The sequence below is a fragment of the Triplophysa rosa genome, linkage group LG25 (assembly GCF_024868665.1).
Source record: "Triplophysa rosa linkage group LG25, Trosa_1v2, whole genome shotgun sequence".
NCBI classification, from domain to species: Eukaryota; Metazoa; Chordata; class Actinopteri; order Cypriniformes; family Nemacheilidae; genus Triplophysa; species Triplophysa rosa.
Genome location: NC_079914.1, coordinates 6,772,957 through 6,791,889, shown reverse-complemented (window position 1 = coordinate 6,791,889; position 18,933 = coordinate 6,772,957). Strand labels below are relative to the sequence as shown.

At 42.2% G+C, this 18,933-nt stretch overlaps 1 protein-coding gene across 1 annotated transcript in view; it reads left to right on the top strand.

Annotated features, from left to right (window-relative positions):
• The first annotated feature begins 231 nt into the window (after positions 1-231).
• The window catches only part of adcy9 (adenylate cyclase 9), a 31,623-nt gene continuing 12,921 nt past the window's right edge, over positions 232-18,933 (top strand). The window contains exon 1 of the mRNA XM_057325103.1: positions 232-3,688. Within this exon, the coding sequence (XP_057181086.1) occupies positions 1,972-3,688 (1,717 nt within the window). The 5' untranslated portion in view covers positions 232-1,971. The remainder of the gene's footprint in view (positions 3,689-18,933) is intronic.

Sequence of the window (18,933 nt, the reverse complement as noted above, 5' to 3'; positions counted from 1 at the left end):
CATACTTTTAATTATCGGTATTATTCAAAGAGCATGTCAAATACGGTTTCTAAGAAGTAATCTAGGCACGTTAAATAAATACTTTTATAATCACACTAGACGAACCTGTTCTTTTATATTAAAAAATATTGGGCCCCGTGCCCATAGAACATCAGTCCAACTTGACTTTCTCATGCGTGCGCGTTGCCGTTAAGCGAGCCCTGCGTGCGCGCTCCCCTCGGACTTGCCCCCTCCCCTGTATTCCAACACTGTAGTCAACTTGTCCACCCTGCTGCACACAGCACGCCCACAACCATCTTCTCCGAGTGTGCTCAGAACATGGTGGTGGTGCTGGTGAACGCCGCGCCCGGGTAAAGCGCCAACCAGCGGGTTGAACTCCGATCTGAAGCAGACACAGCCTTCAACAGGCTCGCGCGGGCGGCGAGGAGAACCGAGAGCTGACGAAAGAGTACGCGACGGAGCCGCGCCGCGTTCGCCTGGCATGAGCTTGCCCGCGGAAAATATCGGACTTGTACGGAGTTTTGGAGGAATACTAGACGGAAAAGGCGTTTCTTCATGGCGTCCCTGAGGAATAAATCGGAGAGTGGTGTTCGAGGATGTGTTTGAAGTGAGGGAGTAACGTTACGTGAATAGTCATTCTTGCTCTGAACTCCACGAGTGTCGAGGCCTGGATGAACAAAACTTTCGTCTTCGTTTTGAATACTTTGCATTGATATTGTTTGAAATAACTTTGGGAGCTGATTAAGAACGACTACGTAGGACTACAAAACATATTCACGTGAGCGAGGATATAGTTTTCTCGTCAGCAGACTTAGACTTGTCAAAGTGGCTCGATGTCATAAGTATTTTCTTCTTAAAACATTTAAATCGTAAGTGTTATTTATCGTCTCGAGCTGGCAGATGTGTACGGCAGCGACACGCAAACGGCTGATGTCATTAAAAGTTGTCGCGACGTCAAATTGAGCTTCAAGCGCAACTTGTGTTTGGAAGTATTTAAATGCTTTTTGAAAGCCGGAATATTCACTGTTGTTATCCGGAGTGGGTGTTCAGGAAAGGAGGGGGCTCCTCCATGGGAATAGGCCGTCCTTTTTACCCACGACAGGGGCAGTAACGGGATCTGCCCTAGTTTTGGACGAAAAACGAGCAACTGTATAGTCTTACAGACAGACGTTTACTTTTCCTCAGTTTACGGGTTATGAATATGAGGGTAATTATTGCTTCGTTTTGATGTCACAACATTTCTTGCTAGAGACTTAAGTGTTGAACTAAAAGTGTTTTTTTGTAGCTCTAAAGGGAAAATTCGTGCTTTTAAAAATGTTTCTCTCAGAAACGGGCGCTTTTTGACCGATAAGTCTCTAGAGACAAGCTGACAAGTTACGTTTGATATTTGCGGACTGAAAACTGACGAAAGCGACTACAAGAAATGTGTGAAATCTGGCATTTGGAAATACGAAATGTAAAATGAAATTACTTTCGAATGTAGATTGTAAAGGGAAAGTCAATTCAAACATAGGAGAGGATGTCTGATGGACGGTGTTGACTGGATTAAACTCTAATTTCACGACAGCTTCTCAACCCCTAGATGGACAGACAGCACCTTACACGTTTTCTCTTTTAATGATACGTAGTTGCTTTTGTATTGTGTGTGAAATAAAAGCGATGTGCTCGAGAAGGAACAGAGCGAATGACAGTGCGTCAGTCTCGGCCGCACGCGCGGAGTCAAAGAACACGCATGCGCGTTCACGCACTTCTGAGCCAGATAATATAAAGGAATCCGAGTGCTGACGTAATCGGAGCACGGATAACGAACTGCTCAAGAGTCCAGAACGGCCCATTTTTGTATTAAATGCACACAGTACGTGGAAGCGACCCTTTTTTATAACAATCTTGGTCTATATTAAAATGCCACCTTTTTAACTCTTGGCAGTAGCTGATATGTGATCACTTAAAGACAATTGTTGTCTCATCGCCATGGCATTGCCACAGCAAGAGACGGAGGTTGGGTGCGATAGTGAAGGAGGGGCTGTTACCGTGCGAATAAGCGACCCCCGCATTCAACAGGTCGGTCCAGACCGAGAGGGCGAGCGTGCAAATGTGCCCAGCGGCAAGCCTTGCAAATATAGCATCTCATCCAGCTGCAGCTCTGGGGAGTTGGGTGTACCCAAGGCTATCATGACTCATCTGAGCAGTCAGAGAAGAGTGCCACCGTTGTTTGAAAGGTCTGCCGCACAGTGCTGGGACCCCAAATTTGACTCGCCCATCCTGGAGGAGGCATGCCGGGAGCGCTGCTTTCCACAGTTGCAGAGACGCTTCCGCTACGTTTTGTTTTACCTGGCCATTGCTGCGTTCCTGTGGGCAGTGTACTTTGCGATCAATAACACCAGGTGTGACCCTACAAACTTCCTGGTGCCGACTGGGTTTTTTTTTGTGGTGTGCCTCGTCTTCCTCTGGTTTACTTTTTCGAAAGTGTATGCACGTTTTTATAACCACGCCTCCTTTTTACTCACAGTAATCATGTTTGGCATCACACTGGCACCTCAGACGCAAACTGGCCACTTTGCTCATTTTGGTGGGAAGAATCAATCACTAGGTGACGTGTCCTCTCAACATGCACCTTGCATATCACCTGTTGGGACGTTCTCTCTTTGTATGGAGGTGCTGCTTTTGCTGTACAGTGTGCTGCATTTGCGTCTGTATGCATGTGTGCTTCTTGGACTTTTGTATTCTTTCCTCTATGAGGCTTTTGGCTGGTTGCATCTCCTGCATAGTTCAGATTGGGACACTCTGAGATGGCTCGGCCCAGGTAAAGCCCTCCTACACCTGTGCGCACACGTCATCGGCATCCACATATTCATTATGTCCGAGGTGCGTTCTCGTAGTACCTTCCTCAAGGTGGGGCAGGCCATCATGCATGGAAAGGACCTGGAGGTGGAGAAAGTGCTGAAGGAGCGGATGATCCACTCGGTGATGCCCAGGCTGGTGGCAGACGAGCTGATGAAGCAGGGAGACGAGGAGAGCGAAAGCTCTGGGAAAAGATACAGCGCAGGTGCATGCTCCGTCGCTACGGCGTCCGCCGCAACCTCGTCCAGCCCCAAGAGCAACAAACGTAAGAAAAACTCCATCCCTCGTGGACAAATCATTTTCAGACCATTCAACATGAAGCGCATGGAGCCAGTCAGCATCCTCTTCGCCGACATTGTGGGATTCACCAAAATGAGTGCCAACAAATCCGCTCATGCCCTGGTCGGACTGCTGAACGACCTGTTTGGTCGCTTTGATCGTCTGTGCGAGTTGACCCGCTGTGAGAAGATCAGCACTTTAGGAGACTGTTATTATTGCGTAGCGGGCTGCCCAGAGCCACGGACCGATCACGCTTACTGTTGTGTGGAAATGGGCCTCGGGATGATCCAGGCCATCGAGCAGTTCTGCCAGGAGACGTCCGAGACTGTGGACATGCGTGTTGGTGTGCATACAGGCACTGTGCTTTGTGGCATTCTGGGAATGAAGCGCTTTAAGTTTGACGTCTGGTCCAATGATGTCAACTTGGCCAATCTTATGGAACAGCTGGGCGTGGCAGGGAAGGTGCACTTGTCGGAGGTCACCGGAAGCTTTCTGGATGACCGCTACGAGAGAGAGGACGGGAGAGTGAGTGAACGTGTCGGGCACAGTGTTACTGAGCAGCTAAAAGGTAAGACGTTTAAGAAAAATGATGTAAATATACACATCTATGGTACTTGTTCCTTTGTCATTTAGTCACCCTATTGATTCCCTTGATTTATTCCAAAATTGTAATTACACTGTGTAACAAAGTTCAATGTAGGGAAGGAAGGAGGCGAGAACCGGCGAACATTTAAACAATAAACTTTAATAAAAAATAAACAAACAATAACACGGAAGTAAAAGGCCGGCAGCCACCTCACGGTCGACTGCCGGCCACACAAACATAAATAAAACGTAACATTTCCGGGCCCGGTCCTCTCTCCCCTGCAGTCCCGTCGCTCATCCTCTTATGCTCCCTAGCTCCCCGTGAGGCATGCGGGACCGGTGCGCGTACAGCTGATACTCATTATCACTCACGCCACCGGCCCCACCTTCCTGCCCCACGGCTCTCGTCCCGCCTTCCTCGCTACATACCCCCATCGCCCCTCACAGGCCGGGGGGTACCACCGCACCTGTGCTTACTCCCCCCCCGGGGGGCCCCCCCTTGAGAGCCCCAGCGCCTGGGGGTACGCACCGACGAGACGAGAGAACGGAGCCGGGAGCACCCCGAGCGACAGGGACGAGAGAGGGGAGAGAGGAAAAAAAAAATAGTCCGGTTCCCCGACACGCCGTCGCTCGGTCCTCAGCCAGCCGAGAGGCTCTTCCTCGCGGTACTATGCTGTGGTGCTGGACGTTCGGTGGACGGCCCGATCCTCCTCCGCCTCCTGGCGGCCGGCGATGGCTTCTGGCTGAGGGCAGCCGGCACTCCCGAGCTCCCTCCATGGCCGCCATCCCACCTCGTCCCAGGAGCACGGCTGCGGGCTCTCCGTCCCCACCGAATCCCATCGTTCCAGCACCACGATCTCGGGCAGCCGTTGGCGGACGCCCTCGTCCGCGCTGCCCGAACTCCTCAGCACCGCGAGGCCGCTCGGCGGCGAGGGCTCTTCGACAGCATGTCCCTCCTTCCTCCCGGGTTTCGGCACCAATGTAACTAAGTTCAATGTAGGGAAGGAAGGAGGCGGGAACCGGCGAACATTTAAACAATAAACTTTAATCAAAAATAAACAAACAATAACACGGAAGTAAAAGGCCGGCAGCCACCTCACGGTCGACTGCCGGCCACACAAACATAAATAAAACTTAACATTTCCGGGCCCGGTCCTCTCTCCCCGGCAGTCCTGTCGCTCGTCCTCTTATGCTCCCTAGCTCCCCGTGAGGCATGCGGGACCGGTGCACGTACAGCTGATACTCATTATCACTCACGCCACCGGCCCCGCCTTCCTGCCCCACGGCTCTCGTCCCGCCTTCCTCGCTACACACTGATTCACTTTTTTTCAATTAGTTTGTTGCAGTGCATTTTGGGAATTCCTATGTGGAGGGTACATATTGATGGTGCCTTGGAATTTAGCTTCGACAGTACGGGCAGCATGACTACAGTGTATTTTTTTGCATGTTGGGACTGTACCCATCAAAATGCTAATGCTGTAGGCAGCTTGCTCTGTTTTGGAAAAGAGCATTTGTGTCTCCTTAGTACCACATTTTTGCAACACCAATTTGTTGTTTAACTGTATATGTGTTGGTAACAGCAGTCATGAAGTTATTATCTTAACAGCCTTGATGATGGATAAGATAAGCTCTCATTGTGTAACCTGACCCGTCACCTATGTCCTCTGCACCCTGATATAATCTGTTTAGTTAGTTAATTGTAGCAGCTTCTTTGAAGGTTCATTTATAACTCTTTTGTAGTGCTGTTATAGCTCTTATATTGTGGCCTCCCTCTGATTCAGTCTTCACACATTGATGACTGTGCTTTTCAATAACATAAGTGGCTACATAAATGTCTACACCCAACTAAGCTTTAAGATTTAAAGTCACACACCAGTAAAAAAATTGTTTTCCTGTTTCTTTACCGAATCTCTCGTTGTATGTGTCGCCTCCCTTCTTTATCAGCTGTGTTTCTTCAAAAATCCTCTTGCCAGTCAGAAAGGAGTGGCGACTGATGTATAGTGGCTGTATAGTTGTGATCTTAGTTTATCCAGACAGTACTAGGCTTTTAAAGGGATAGTTCACCCAAAAATGAAAATTATTTTATCATCATCTCATCCTCATGTCAGTACAAACCTGTTTGATTTTCTTTCTTCTGCAGAACACAAAAGAAGATATTTTAAAGAATGTTGTTAACCAAACAACACTGACCTCCATTGACTTCCATTGTATGAAGACAAACCACAGAAACATTTCCCATAATATCTGCTTCTGTGTTCCACACAAGAAAGAGTTGCATACTGGTTTTGAACGACATGATGGCGAATAAATGACAGAATTTGAAGTTTTGGGTGAACTTTCTCTTTGAAAACTGTGATTCACTGTGTTAACAGAAGGTTAAAACAAGGTGTCAATTGGTGAATTGCATATTTGAATGCAACATTTCTGTAACCAAAGGTTAGTGAGGGCGTTAGTTAGAAAGTAGTCTACTCTAGTTGGACTAAAGTAATGCTGACTGCTGGATGATGACATCACACATTTGTGTAAGAGGTGATGGACTGGACGGTAGGGATGGGCGATATGGCCCTAAAACTCTATCACGATAATTCCTGGTATTTGTTGCGATAACGATAAAAATGGCGATATATCCATAACGCCATCCACCGCTGTTTTTTGCGTCAAGTGATAGTAGCTGCATGTAGTCTAGACCCTCAGAAAAACAAATATTATCAAAAAGTAAAACTTAACCCAAATCAAACAGCTCCTAAAATATACCTACAGTATTTTTGTAAATATAAAATATAATAGTGAGATTCGACTTCAAAAGGTTGTAGTAAAGAAAAGTTAAATGAACTAAAGCTCAATAAACACATCATGTCATACCTAAAACTGTATATATTCTATTGTTGGGTGGAAACGATCGATCGCATCACGCTGTCAATCACTCTCTCTTGAACTGTGTGAACCTTCTCTTCTCACAGCAACATACACTGAATCTGTCTATGACTCGCGCTACAGAAAGAGAACAGAAAAATGCGGATAAAAGAAATCTAATTAAATAATCCATGCTTTTATACGCTCATAAACGTATTTAAAATAACGTAATACAAACTCGCATTTTGTTTTGTATGTAAACAGGCAGCAGTGCTATGCGCGCTGTGTCGCTATGAAAGCACATGTGGGCGCGAGCTGCGCACGGGACGCTCCATTCATCCTGTATATAACAGGCAAGAAATCATATTAAACAATTTGCGCACGCGCACATAACATCTAACGAATGTTTAAATAAATACTTTTAGCCAAACTAAATGTTGTGGTGTAACGTATTATGACTATCAACGAATACTTAACAAACGAATTAAATAAAACGAAAGTGAAACTAAACATTAACTCGGATGCATCTACAGTGCCAACCTAAACGAGATTTAGAGCTCGTCTTTTAGTGCAAACTCTTTCTCAGCTTCACGTCCGCCCTCCGCTATACCCGTTTTCGCTTCACATATGAGCTGTGAATGGGTCTCACAAAGAAGTACGTCATCAACTAGAATTTATCGTTTATATCGCAGGAAGACTAATTCCTATCGTGTGGGGAATTTCTACCGGTATATCGCAAACGATATAATATCGCCCATCCCTACTAGACGGTTCTCTGGTCTCTCACGGATGGTTTTCCGGCTGATTGTGGTCATGTAACCCCCATGTTACTGTCTGACTCTGTTGGGTGTGAACAATGACACAGAATGCACATGCGAGCAGCCCAGATGTGTGAGGGATGCGTCACTGTCTGTCTCGCCGTGAGGGTTTCTATTTCTAGCATTTTCCCTGGACTGTACCTGTCTGTGGTTTGACCCTCCCTGCTCCACACCTATGGTCTGTGTGTGTTCTGTCTAAACAAACTATATTTGAAAATGTGTGTTTATACTGACAGCGATTAAATTAGCCATGTTGACGTTGTTTTTTTTAATAGTAGGCGGTTCTATTCAAATCCTGTAAACTGTAACTGAGATCAATTTTGCCATTTTAAGAATTTTTAATGCCTGGTAAGTGATTGCTGACATAATGTAATTATCAACAGTGTAAGTTCCTAACTCCTTCAACAGCATTGTTAACCGTACAGTATAAACAGAATAAGCAAAATAATAAACAGTATTTGTTTTGTAAAAATAGTAAATATTGTAAAACATAATTGTCCATTAAATTCAATTTTGGCAGTTTTTCCCGTCATTGAATTGAATGTATTAATCCTGCATAATATGTTGATCCGTTCCACCACTGTTTCCACAGTGTAAAACAAAGCGGGCCGGTAACTTATCACTGTGGCACTCAGAACAGAGATCAATTAGGAATGAATAACATCAGCATTTGTTTCTCTCCTGCCTGTTTCACTCTTAAATGAGAAGACTGCAGATATCAATCTCATGCCGCTTACATGCTAGAGAACACTGATGAAGCATTTGAATGATGGGGATGCACAAAATGCGTTTTGAGGTTGTTGAGAGAGCCAATACTTAAAATACTTGGAAACAAATTTATAGTATAATGCAATGCAAGTCGCTTTGGATAAAATCGTCTGCTAAATGCATAAATGTAAATGTAAGTTAGCTTGAAATCAACTGGGAATACAGAGAATTGAATTTCTGACAGCACTGTTCCTGACTGCTTGAATCTCATTGGTTAAGAGATGCAGATGTATGTTTTTCTCTCTGGGATAGAAGGAAAATCAAATGTTGGAGAGAAACAGGAAGTGAAGGGACAGAAAGATATTGCTATTGTATCAGTACAGATAAATGAATAGGAATTGACAGAAACTGCAATATTAACTACAGTTCAACAACAAATGATTTCTCTAAAGTTTCATTTGTAAAGCATCTCCATTATAGCTCAAGCCATTGATGTATTATGACATATTTTCAATTAGCACTGGTAGTGTTGGGCTATTTTCTCTATAGTCAGATCATTCTATCGCCAGCCTGTGGATCGCCGATACACGATAGTATCGAGGGGCAGGGCAATTACGCATTTATCTATGACAAGCTGGATTTTTGGACAAAAACAGAAGCTTACGTGGCTAGAAAATGCTCATGTGTGACTGAAATTAGCATTCTATCAGAGTCTAAGTTCAGTGCAGTTGGCAACCTTGTTACTTCCCACTGCAACCTTTTAAACGAGAGAAAGTAAACTTGCTGTAAATCAATATTATTAATCCAAATGCATCATTGATGCCCACGTGCGCTGTTATTACTTGATTACCAAATGGGAACAACTCGTGCGCTGGTTTCAAACCACTCTCTCGTGCGCAGAAACCTCAAACCCCGCACATTATAAACTATCTCTGGCGTGAGGAAAAACCTAAGCACTCTTGCACGAAGAAATGTTCAATGCGAGTTTGTAATATTAATTTGCAACATATATTTGCGAACAGCCAACTATCGTCTAAGGAATCAGCTATCGCCGATATGTCTGAGTATCATCGATACACAATAGTATCATCAATCGGAACAACCCTAGCACTGGGCGGTATGTTATGTGTTAAAAAGTGCTTTATTAGGGTTTAGATCTTAGTTCACCCAAAAATGAAAATTCTGTCATCATTTATTCGGCCTCATGTCATTTCATACCTGTTTAAATTACTTTGTCCTGATGAAGATATTTGGAAGAATGTTAGTAATTTTCAATTCTGTGACATCATTGACTGCCATAGTAGGAAAAAAAAATGATAGTCAAAAGTGTCCTAAACCGTTTGTTTTCCTAAATTATTCAAAATACCTCACTGTGTTCTACAGAACAAAAAAATTATCTTTTTTTCCTACAATAGTAGTGGATGATGTCACAGAGCTGAAAATTGCTAACATTCTTACAAATATCTTTCTTTGTGTTTAAAGGAACAAAGACATTTAAACAGGTTTGAAACAACCTGAGGGTGAGTAAATAATGACAGAATTTTAATTTTTGGGTGAACTAGCCCTTTAATGTAAACATTTTATTCAGGTTTTTTTGTGACAAACCTATTCCATTTTCTATTGACAAACAGAAAGTTTGTCAAGTCTATAACAATTTTTATCTACCATTACACCCCACACAATTTGTGTCAATCATTACACCCCTATTGGCAGGAAAAAACATTTTATTTAGCGATTTTGTAAATATCAGTATGGTTAATGATTTGAAATGTACTTTTTATTTGGCCTTTTACGTTTCCTAACTAGTTTCATGAGTTTTGTTTTTATGGTGTTATTAAACTTATGTAAATTTATATATGACCACATTATATTGGTCAGCCCTGCTCTCAATGCTAGTTGTTTTGGTGGAAATGATCCGCTCAGATCAGAGTGTGTTCTTGCAGATAAGAAGCCCAACCCTGCTCGCTCGCACTCGGACATATACTCTTGCCAGGCTGTACGGACTAGCTCTTTATTTGGGAAAGCAATTCCCTTCCTCCATTCAGATGTATAGACATGTATAAACAACCATATTTTTGCCAATAGTAAATATATTATACAGAAAGATCTGCTGCTGGAGTTTGTGTGTGTTGAGCGCACATGGAGTGAAGAATCTATAATTGTCTGTCCTCATTCCGCTTTTTCATCCGAGCGCTCGGATCATCACACTGTCTTTGAGACTGGCCGGACTGGACTGGTTTGTCCAGTCTGTTGAGAAGCCACAACGTGAGTGTATGTGGGTGTAAATACACAGAGTTGGAAAGCTATTTTTGTCTTTAGATGTCCAGTTATGTCCAAGTTTTGATTGATGAAGTGTTGAAGACTGAAGTAAGACTGAAGTAAAAACTGTGTACCATGTTTTTTTTTAAATGGTGTAATAAACGTATGCAAAAGCTGCATAACTTTTTAATACACAATGGGCATCATTCATGAAACACGAGCAGAACGATTTTTTGAGTAAATCGTTCGTAAAGTCGTTTTGACGTAAATTTTCGGATTCATGTATTTTCAAAATGTTAGTTGGTACGAAAGAAATTTGCACCTGCTCCCTACCACGTGTAAATGGTGTGTACATATTCAAAGTTCTGTATTCTTTTAGACAAACTGATGACACTGCATCTGTGTATCATAATGATATTTCACGAGTTCTTTTGCCCGGTCTTTTTTCATTTTTTACTCTAACTTTGGGTAAAACGCAGAGCTCGTCACTGTCCTTTTTTGCACAGCTGTCCAACCACAGTGGAGGATAGGCGGGACAAACACTACATTGACCAACCATCATACACAACAATGGAGAAGTTATTATTGCTGGTTACTGCATTTTTAAAATAAGACACTAGTAACATGTAACTGTCATGGATATTCCAAATCACAGCAACCAACGCAACGTCTCCGGAAAAATGCGCAGTGCTTCCAAAGCGTTCTCGGGCATTACCAGCTTGTCATTTTCAGAGGAGGTATTATTTCAGCTGGCTAAAATCGCTTTGGTGGACACTGTTTAATTTATTAATTTATTTGTAAGCCTATTATGCATTTATGCAATAATGTTGCCAAACCAGAGAATGAAGTCCAGAGGACTCCAGCATTCCTAGATGCGTAATTTGCGTAGCTGTAGTGCAGAGGCGGAGCCGGAGCTGGAGATTATGCTAATTATAAAAGCGCATGCAGGCGCGCCCTGTTTATGAGTGATTGGAATTCATTAACATGCACACATTTCACTATCAAATCTGACGTTTACGAAGTATTTGTGAATCCGGAAGAAAGTTTTCGGGAAGGTCCGTTTTACGTGCAAATTACTCAAAATGTACACACATATTTACGAATGTTCCATAAATGAGGCCCATTGACTGTGTAAAATATTTTAAATCTTTCACTTTTGAGTAATGATGTTGGATAAAGATGTTACAACATGGATGAAGTAACTGTTGCTATGTCACTGCTCATAAGTCCTTCTCTTAGAAAGTTAACCATTATTTTATAAGAATGATTGCAATTTGTAATACTATAATTTTACTTAAAATACGAAAATTAAGCTATGGTTAGTGTAAGACCATTGTAATTTTTTGGCTCGAAGGTTTACTGCAAAATAAACCCAAAAATTGGTTAATTTTCATGAAGATCATACTCGAGTACTCGTACAGTAGATGATGCTTCACCTCATGCTGATAATTCTTTTTAATGTTTACTGTATTTTCAAAAACATTTATGGTGATTTTTTTTATTTTTATAATTGACAACAGATCTTGTCATAGTTTTATCAACATAAAATGTTGCATCGGTGTTGTAGCATAATTAAATTCGTTACATCATTGCCATGATGCACGCGCCCCGCCCCCCGATTAATCGAGTACTCGTTTTTCAAACCTGTCCAGTACTCGAAATGAAAAGTGGTCGAAAATACCCATCCCTATTGTTACTTAAGAATATTGCATATTAAATTTAATATTCATAATTCTATGTGTGTAGAAAGTTTATAAAAACAATGCATCAGAATGTATATAATTCAGTGCGACACTTGAGGTAATAAAGTTCAGGGAGGGTTCATTCTGTGCTGAAGTGCCTTAGGCTCAATCTGTCTATCTGAAGAAATCTGGCTCACGGCTCAAAGAGAGACGTTGCTGTAAATTCAGATTCATTTCCGAGAACCACTCCGTGTATCTTCTGTCAGCCAGTCAACTCTGAGACTCAGGCACACACCTTTTGTTTTCTCTTGATCTGTTCAATACAGAAGCTCTTACATATATTTTTGAGTAAAAGTGTTGTCAGGTGATGTCATGGCCTGTTTTTGACTAATCTGAAAAATCTTTTTTTCCTGCAGAAACATGCTGAGGCACATTCACCAGGCAGGCTTTCAGACAGAGAGCATACTTTAGCTCCAGACATTTTTCTCTCGAACGCCTGACTTTTACATCACTACATAACTGCTTGTGTGTGTGTGTTGACACAGCTGGTTCGTTTTGTGTGTTTGCCAGGCTGTGGCCTTGTTTTGCATGTGGACAGGTCAGGGAATTACTTTGATAAGACACCTTCCTGAAGCCGGAGGTCAGAGTCGTGTTGTGTGTGGGAAAATGTGTGTTACAAAGCAAGCACTGTGGGAATGGTTTACTGATCTGTTGAAACACCTTTAAGAAATGAAAAGTCTTTCATCATTGACTCACCCTCATGCGCTCACCCTCACCCTCCAAACCTGCATGACTTTCTTTCTTTTGCAGAACTCAAATGAAGATATTTTGAAGAACGTTGGTAACCAAACAACATTGGACTCCATTGACCTCCATTGTATAGACACGAAACCACTGAGATATTTCTCAAAACATCTTCTTTTGTGTTCCACATGATAAGGGTTTATACAGGTTTAGAACGACATGGGTTAATGAGTGTCAGATTTTTTTATTTTTGTGCCTACTATCTCTTTAACTGTAGTTTGGGTACCAAAAATGCTAAAAGACCAAGTGGTAATCCTTTGAAATCTACACTGATCTCATTTACATCAAGTTCAACTTAGGCCATGTTCACACTAGACTTCTTTTTTGACAAGAAAAAGTTGACAATGGTGCTTTTTTAGTTAAAAAAAAATATTTGCGCTGTGGTTACAAATAGCAGCCGGCAATGTTCAAAGATAGCATTTGTGCACGAAGGCAGACAGGCTTCATAGGCAGCGTAACAGACGTCTGTTTGAATTATAAACAGAGAGCGTCTTTGCAATAATCACATATTTAAAAACTACAATACTGATTTATCGCTAGAAATGCAATCAGAAGATATTGAAAGTGAAAATTAAACTTACATTTATTCAAAACTATGCTCCAACGGGCGATCGGATGCCATTTTATTTTTTCGAGCTTGAGCCTTCTTGACCAATCACGTTCCTCGCATGTTGTTATGGAAACGTCAGGTCTCTGTTATTGGTTAGTTGTGAAAAAGGGGCTTGACGTAGGGCATTTTTTTCAGAAAAGTTGAAGTTTTTCGAACCTCAAAAGACACTCTGAGCTGCAGAAAAAGACGCTGGTGCTGGCGTTTAAAAAACGCTCAGGACTTTTTTGAAAACACGGGTTACTCCATAGGATTATAATGTAAAACAGATGCTAGCAGCTTCAAAAAAGAAGTCAAGTGTGAACACGTCCTTAGCCTGTGTCTGTTGAAGAGTTTTTGTATTATGTGCATGATTGCGTACAATCACCACACATGCCCGCACCGTGACCTTCAGCATGACTTGCACACCTGCCCAAAACTCACACACAGGGCTGTAACATCAGATCTGTATGTCAGATTTCCCATCGGTGACATGTGAAGCTTTGTGTGTGAGCGTGTTTTTTAAAGCAAGGATGCAAGCAAATGTTAAGAGATCACTCATGCATGCATGTGGCACTTAACCACACTGTGGGTCACTCTGTACAGCCATTGTATGGAAGAGCAATGTTTGGCCGCAGTGGGAACTGTGTGACAGTGCTTCTGTAATGCAATTGAGAGAGCACACAATAATATACTCATATGTGATGGACGGCAGCAATGAGAATAGATGTATGTTCTTGCTATTCTTTTATTCTGGATGTGATTTATTGTTGAACAGCCCTCGGATCTATACATGGACAAATAGAATTTTAAAGTCTTCACTGTGTATAGCTAAACTTCAAACATGCTTGTAAATATGTACATTTGTTTGCAAGCCCAGTTGGAATTTGCAGGCTTTTTTAAATCATTTTTTTCATCAGCAGTCTTTCATATCACATTCTGCAATACACATTGTAATTATACTTAGACTCCTGACCATGTCCGAAATTTCTGACCAAAGCCAGTTTGATCGGCCATCGGTGAACAATGCACAAATGCATAAACTGCTGATTTCCCCCCACAATGCAAAATAGTGGGCAAAATGTATGTTTCTGGTTTTGTAGCGCTTTTGGCTTCCATGTGACTCGAAACCCCTGACCTTTGTGTCGCTAGCGCCGTTTAGTTATAGGAAAGCCTGAACCGTGTGCACCTGGCTTAAGATGGAATGTCCAAGCATGCTTTTTAATAAAATTGTCCTCTCTCTACAGGAAATAAACATGTACTGTATGCTTTAGCAAACCACAGTTGTGTACTTGTCCAAGAGAAAAGACGTAGAAACGCTGTGTCTCATCCATCTTGGTCACTAATAGACTGAGGGACATCGCTGTTAGTTTGTGTGTGGGTCAGTATGACGCAGCTCGCTTGTTCTGTGCGTCATCCCGTGAGCTCAATACCAGAACGAGAGCGAGACAGTGATGGAGTCAGATGGCAATGAAAGAGGGACTCCCTATGTACTTTATGCCCTCATTTAAGTGCTGTAACCAAAACAACAGAGTTTGAAATGGAGGGATGAGAGACAGAGAGAGGGTGGGAGTAGAGTGGTATCCTTGGTCTCATCATTGTGCCCTAATATGGTGTCATTAGAAACCACAGGAACCTCTGTCTCTCTCACTTTCTCTCTCCATCATCTCCTCGCCTCTTCATTCGCCGCTCATCTTTGAGAAAGTGAGAGAAATGGAAACCGAATTATCAGCAGAACAGAAAGCACATGCTCCACAGAAGACACAAGTGCGGAAAGAGAGTTGGAGACAGGAAGTCAGAAAGCAAGAGAACGGGTCTAATGGACGAGCGGAAAAGTCTGAGACCCGTTCGTAGTGAGAAACCCGAAACGGGAAGCTGCGTGACAACATCTGTCCCAGAGCCGCCCGGCGTCTTTCCTTTCAGCTCAGACAGGGATGTGGCAGTACATCCTTCTTGAAACGCTCAGTCCAGATGTGCACTTCAGACCCCAACACTCCACTCCAGTTAACCTTTTAACAGGTTAAAAGGTTATTCTTAACATGCATCACATTTTTTTTATGTCATAACAGGGTTTTCAGGATGTATAAAACCACAAATGCAAAAAAATCAACTAATGAGGTTGACAAGCCAGTTTAGACTAGTGTAGATTAGGGGTCATATGACACGGCTAAAACAAGTATTATCGTTTGTTTTAGATGCAATGCAATGTGTATACATGATTTAAGGTTCAAAATCGTCCCAATTTTCCACTTGGTCCCGCCTCTCTGAAACGAGCAGATTTTTTGCAAAGCTCATCGCTCTGAAAAGCGAGGTGTGCTATGATTGGCCAGTTAACCAGTGCGTAGTGATTGGTCGAATACTGCAAGCGTGTGATGGAAATGTGACGCCTCTTACCATATTTGGACCATCAGGTTCCAGAGCAGTTGTACTGACAGGTACGCCCACATTACTTGCGTATACATTTGGGCGGTCTTAGTCAAATCATACCACAAACTGACGTAGATTTGTGGGGGTGTGGTTACACGAGGCGTTTCAGGCAGGTCTGGGTGAGCATTCGCTTTTAGATATAATGCATCTTTGGTTCTGACACTTTAATATTTGCAATTTTACGTGTCTAATACATGCATGGGCAACTTATAACACACCAAAGACACAGAAAAACACATATTCGCGCCATATGACCCCTTTAATACATTTTAAAGGAATAGTTCAACCCAAAAATTCATGTTAACCCTTCGCATCTTCCCTTCATCTCTCTGTTATTGTCTACACTACTGAGGTTGGCAGGGCGAATGGAAACATTGCGGTTAGCCAAGAGAGGAAGAGCGCGAGTGGGAGTGAGTTACTCGAGTCTCTGAGAAAGCGACATATTGAGAGTGAGAGACAGGTGGTCCCTGCGTCATGCTAATTAGCTTGTCACATTTTCGCTAGATCCTTTCGACAGCTAAAATCTACATTTCGGGATAACCCGGGCACTACAGACGCATCGTCTCGCTTGTATTTTTGGGACACGTGACTCAGCGAGACTGAGACCACAAATGCTGGGGTCAAAGGTCATGTGACAGGAAGTGAATATAGGGCAGGCTTGTTGCGGTTGGTTGACAGTATAGAACTCGATATGTGGATGTTTTGAAGTACAGGATAATCGCATTATAATCTTGTTGCTAGGAATTGGGCAAACAAGCATCACTTGCTTGTATTTGAGGAACTTATTAGCTTTGACATGCACCATTCATGCAAGTTAACTGAGAATAATTATAAACGTAATAATGTTTAATGTAATACAGTTATTATCTTGACGTAGTTACAACAACATGCTTTTTATAGACTAAGCCATATTTTAGACGGTTCTATGGCTTCATCCTCTTCCTTTTGCAATGAATGCAGGAATAGGAAATGGGGTAAAAGACAAGTAAAGAGAGATTGACTCAGAAGAGCGACTTTGGATGCTCATGAGGAATGTCACAGTTAGTCCAGCGAAAAGGAGTCTCTCTTTTTCCTGACCTGGTAAGGGCATCCTGACAAGAAATGGCTTATCTCAGCACATAAGCGCACACAGAAAAAAACAGAGAGCCATTGAAATACGAAAGGATAAAAGACTGGGATTCATGACTGGGACAGTTCACTCAAAAATAAAAATTCTGTCATTTATTCACCCTTGTGCTTCAGAACATGTATATGTCTGTCAGTGTTTCCCATTCATTGATTAGCCCGCCATAGTCTAATGTTTTAGTTTCTAGTTTTAAAACGAACCCAAAAATGTTTTTCTTCTCATAACAACATATCATTGTGTTGTCTGTTTCCTATATAGATTTATATGTATCGAAATATCGATATTTTTTGACAACACTAATATGATCAATTACCACCAACAGATAAATGGTGTGTGAAAGGATTTTGCATGCAGGCATTCTCGTAGTACTTGTATTATGCCATCCTGCTGGAAAAATGGTTTAAGCTAACCTAAGGTGGTTTGCTGGTCTCCCAGCCTGGCCAAACTGGTCATGCTGGTATGGTTTGATGCTTTTGGAGGCATTTTGGGTACTCGGATGGTCAGCCTGACCAGTTGAAAAGTGCCCAAAACCCATCTACAACTTTCAAGGCCATGTGGTTACGTGGCATTATTGTCTGTGACTTAACCGTTAGAAAGTGCTGGAGAGGAAATTAGAATTTTTTTTATTATTATTAGCAACCGAATCAGTCTCAGTTCTGATTCGCAATGAATTGGTGTCAACAGATTTACTTTTGATTCATCGGTCTTATTTAAATACTGGCATTTATTACTGCTCTCAATTGTATTATATAATTTAGGCTGTGTTTAGTGCCAAATCCAGTGCACATTCTCGTTCAGACAGCCTCACGGTTGGGAAACACGCTGGAAATCTCCATTGAATCTTTTAATTGCGGTTCCTTGGAACAAGGCAGTGCCTCCAGGGTTGTGTTTGCTGCAAGAATATCCCCCGATCCCAGCCTGTGTTCAGTTCCCATATTAGAGAGGTCAAATGACTATTTATGACTTCCTTAAGGCCCGTTCTCCTGGGAGAACTGAGTCCACACATGGCCATCCAGCTCAGACAGGTTCTGACCCAGAAGCTCATCAGTTCTGTTCGGCTCTGGGTCTCGTGTCTTTATTAATGAATGTTTATTAAAGATAATTTAATTCTTGGGGTTCATGAATAGTTCGATACGGCCTCCTGCTCTTCTTGGTTTAGAGCACAGCTGTACTGGGACAAACTACAGCGACATAAAATTCCCTCTTGGTACCATGATCTCCTTTGTCATTTCTGCATGCTTGCCGCGCGTCTGAAGAGTGCGTTGCACCACATGCTTGCCGCGACGGCACCTGTCTCAAGTTCTGTGGGTTTTTTTTTTGCTATACAATAGAGGTATATTTGTTCACATAAATTACTGTAGCATACTATAGTGTTATTTACCTTAGTAAACTGCAGTAAAATTCCTAGATACTATAGTGTCTTTGAATCTTACTATAGTATACTACAGTGTTTACTACAGAGTATCAATTTACTACAAGGGTACTACAATTTCCTTAAGCAAATACTACAGTATTTTTTCATCTGTGTTCAAGTTGACAGGACTTTTATTTTGACAGGTCAACGTGAAAACGCTTGAGTTTAGTGTGTGTCTGACGATAGCGGTACTCAAACAGTTAAATGCTTGTAAAATAAACTCAGAGCAACTTTGGAGAATAAAGTCCCCGACTCCCCGTGAACCGGAAGTTGCAATCGTTTTTTTTTTGTATTTTGACGCATTTCTGGGTGAAATGGAATTTCTAATGAGAAAAATAGTGGGCGTGGCTTTAGTCTTTCTCTGCGATTTGATTGGATGTATATAAACAGCCGTTGCATTTTGAAATGGAACTGGCAGCGGACTGACCGCCCAAGCCACCTAACATGCGATATTTAAGATGGACAGTCATTACAGGAAGGAAGTGCATTTTCAGATTTTAACTAAAGATTATGAGGGCACACACATTTTAAAAAGAGAATGAACCACATTG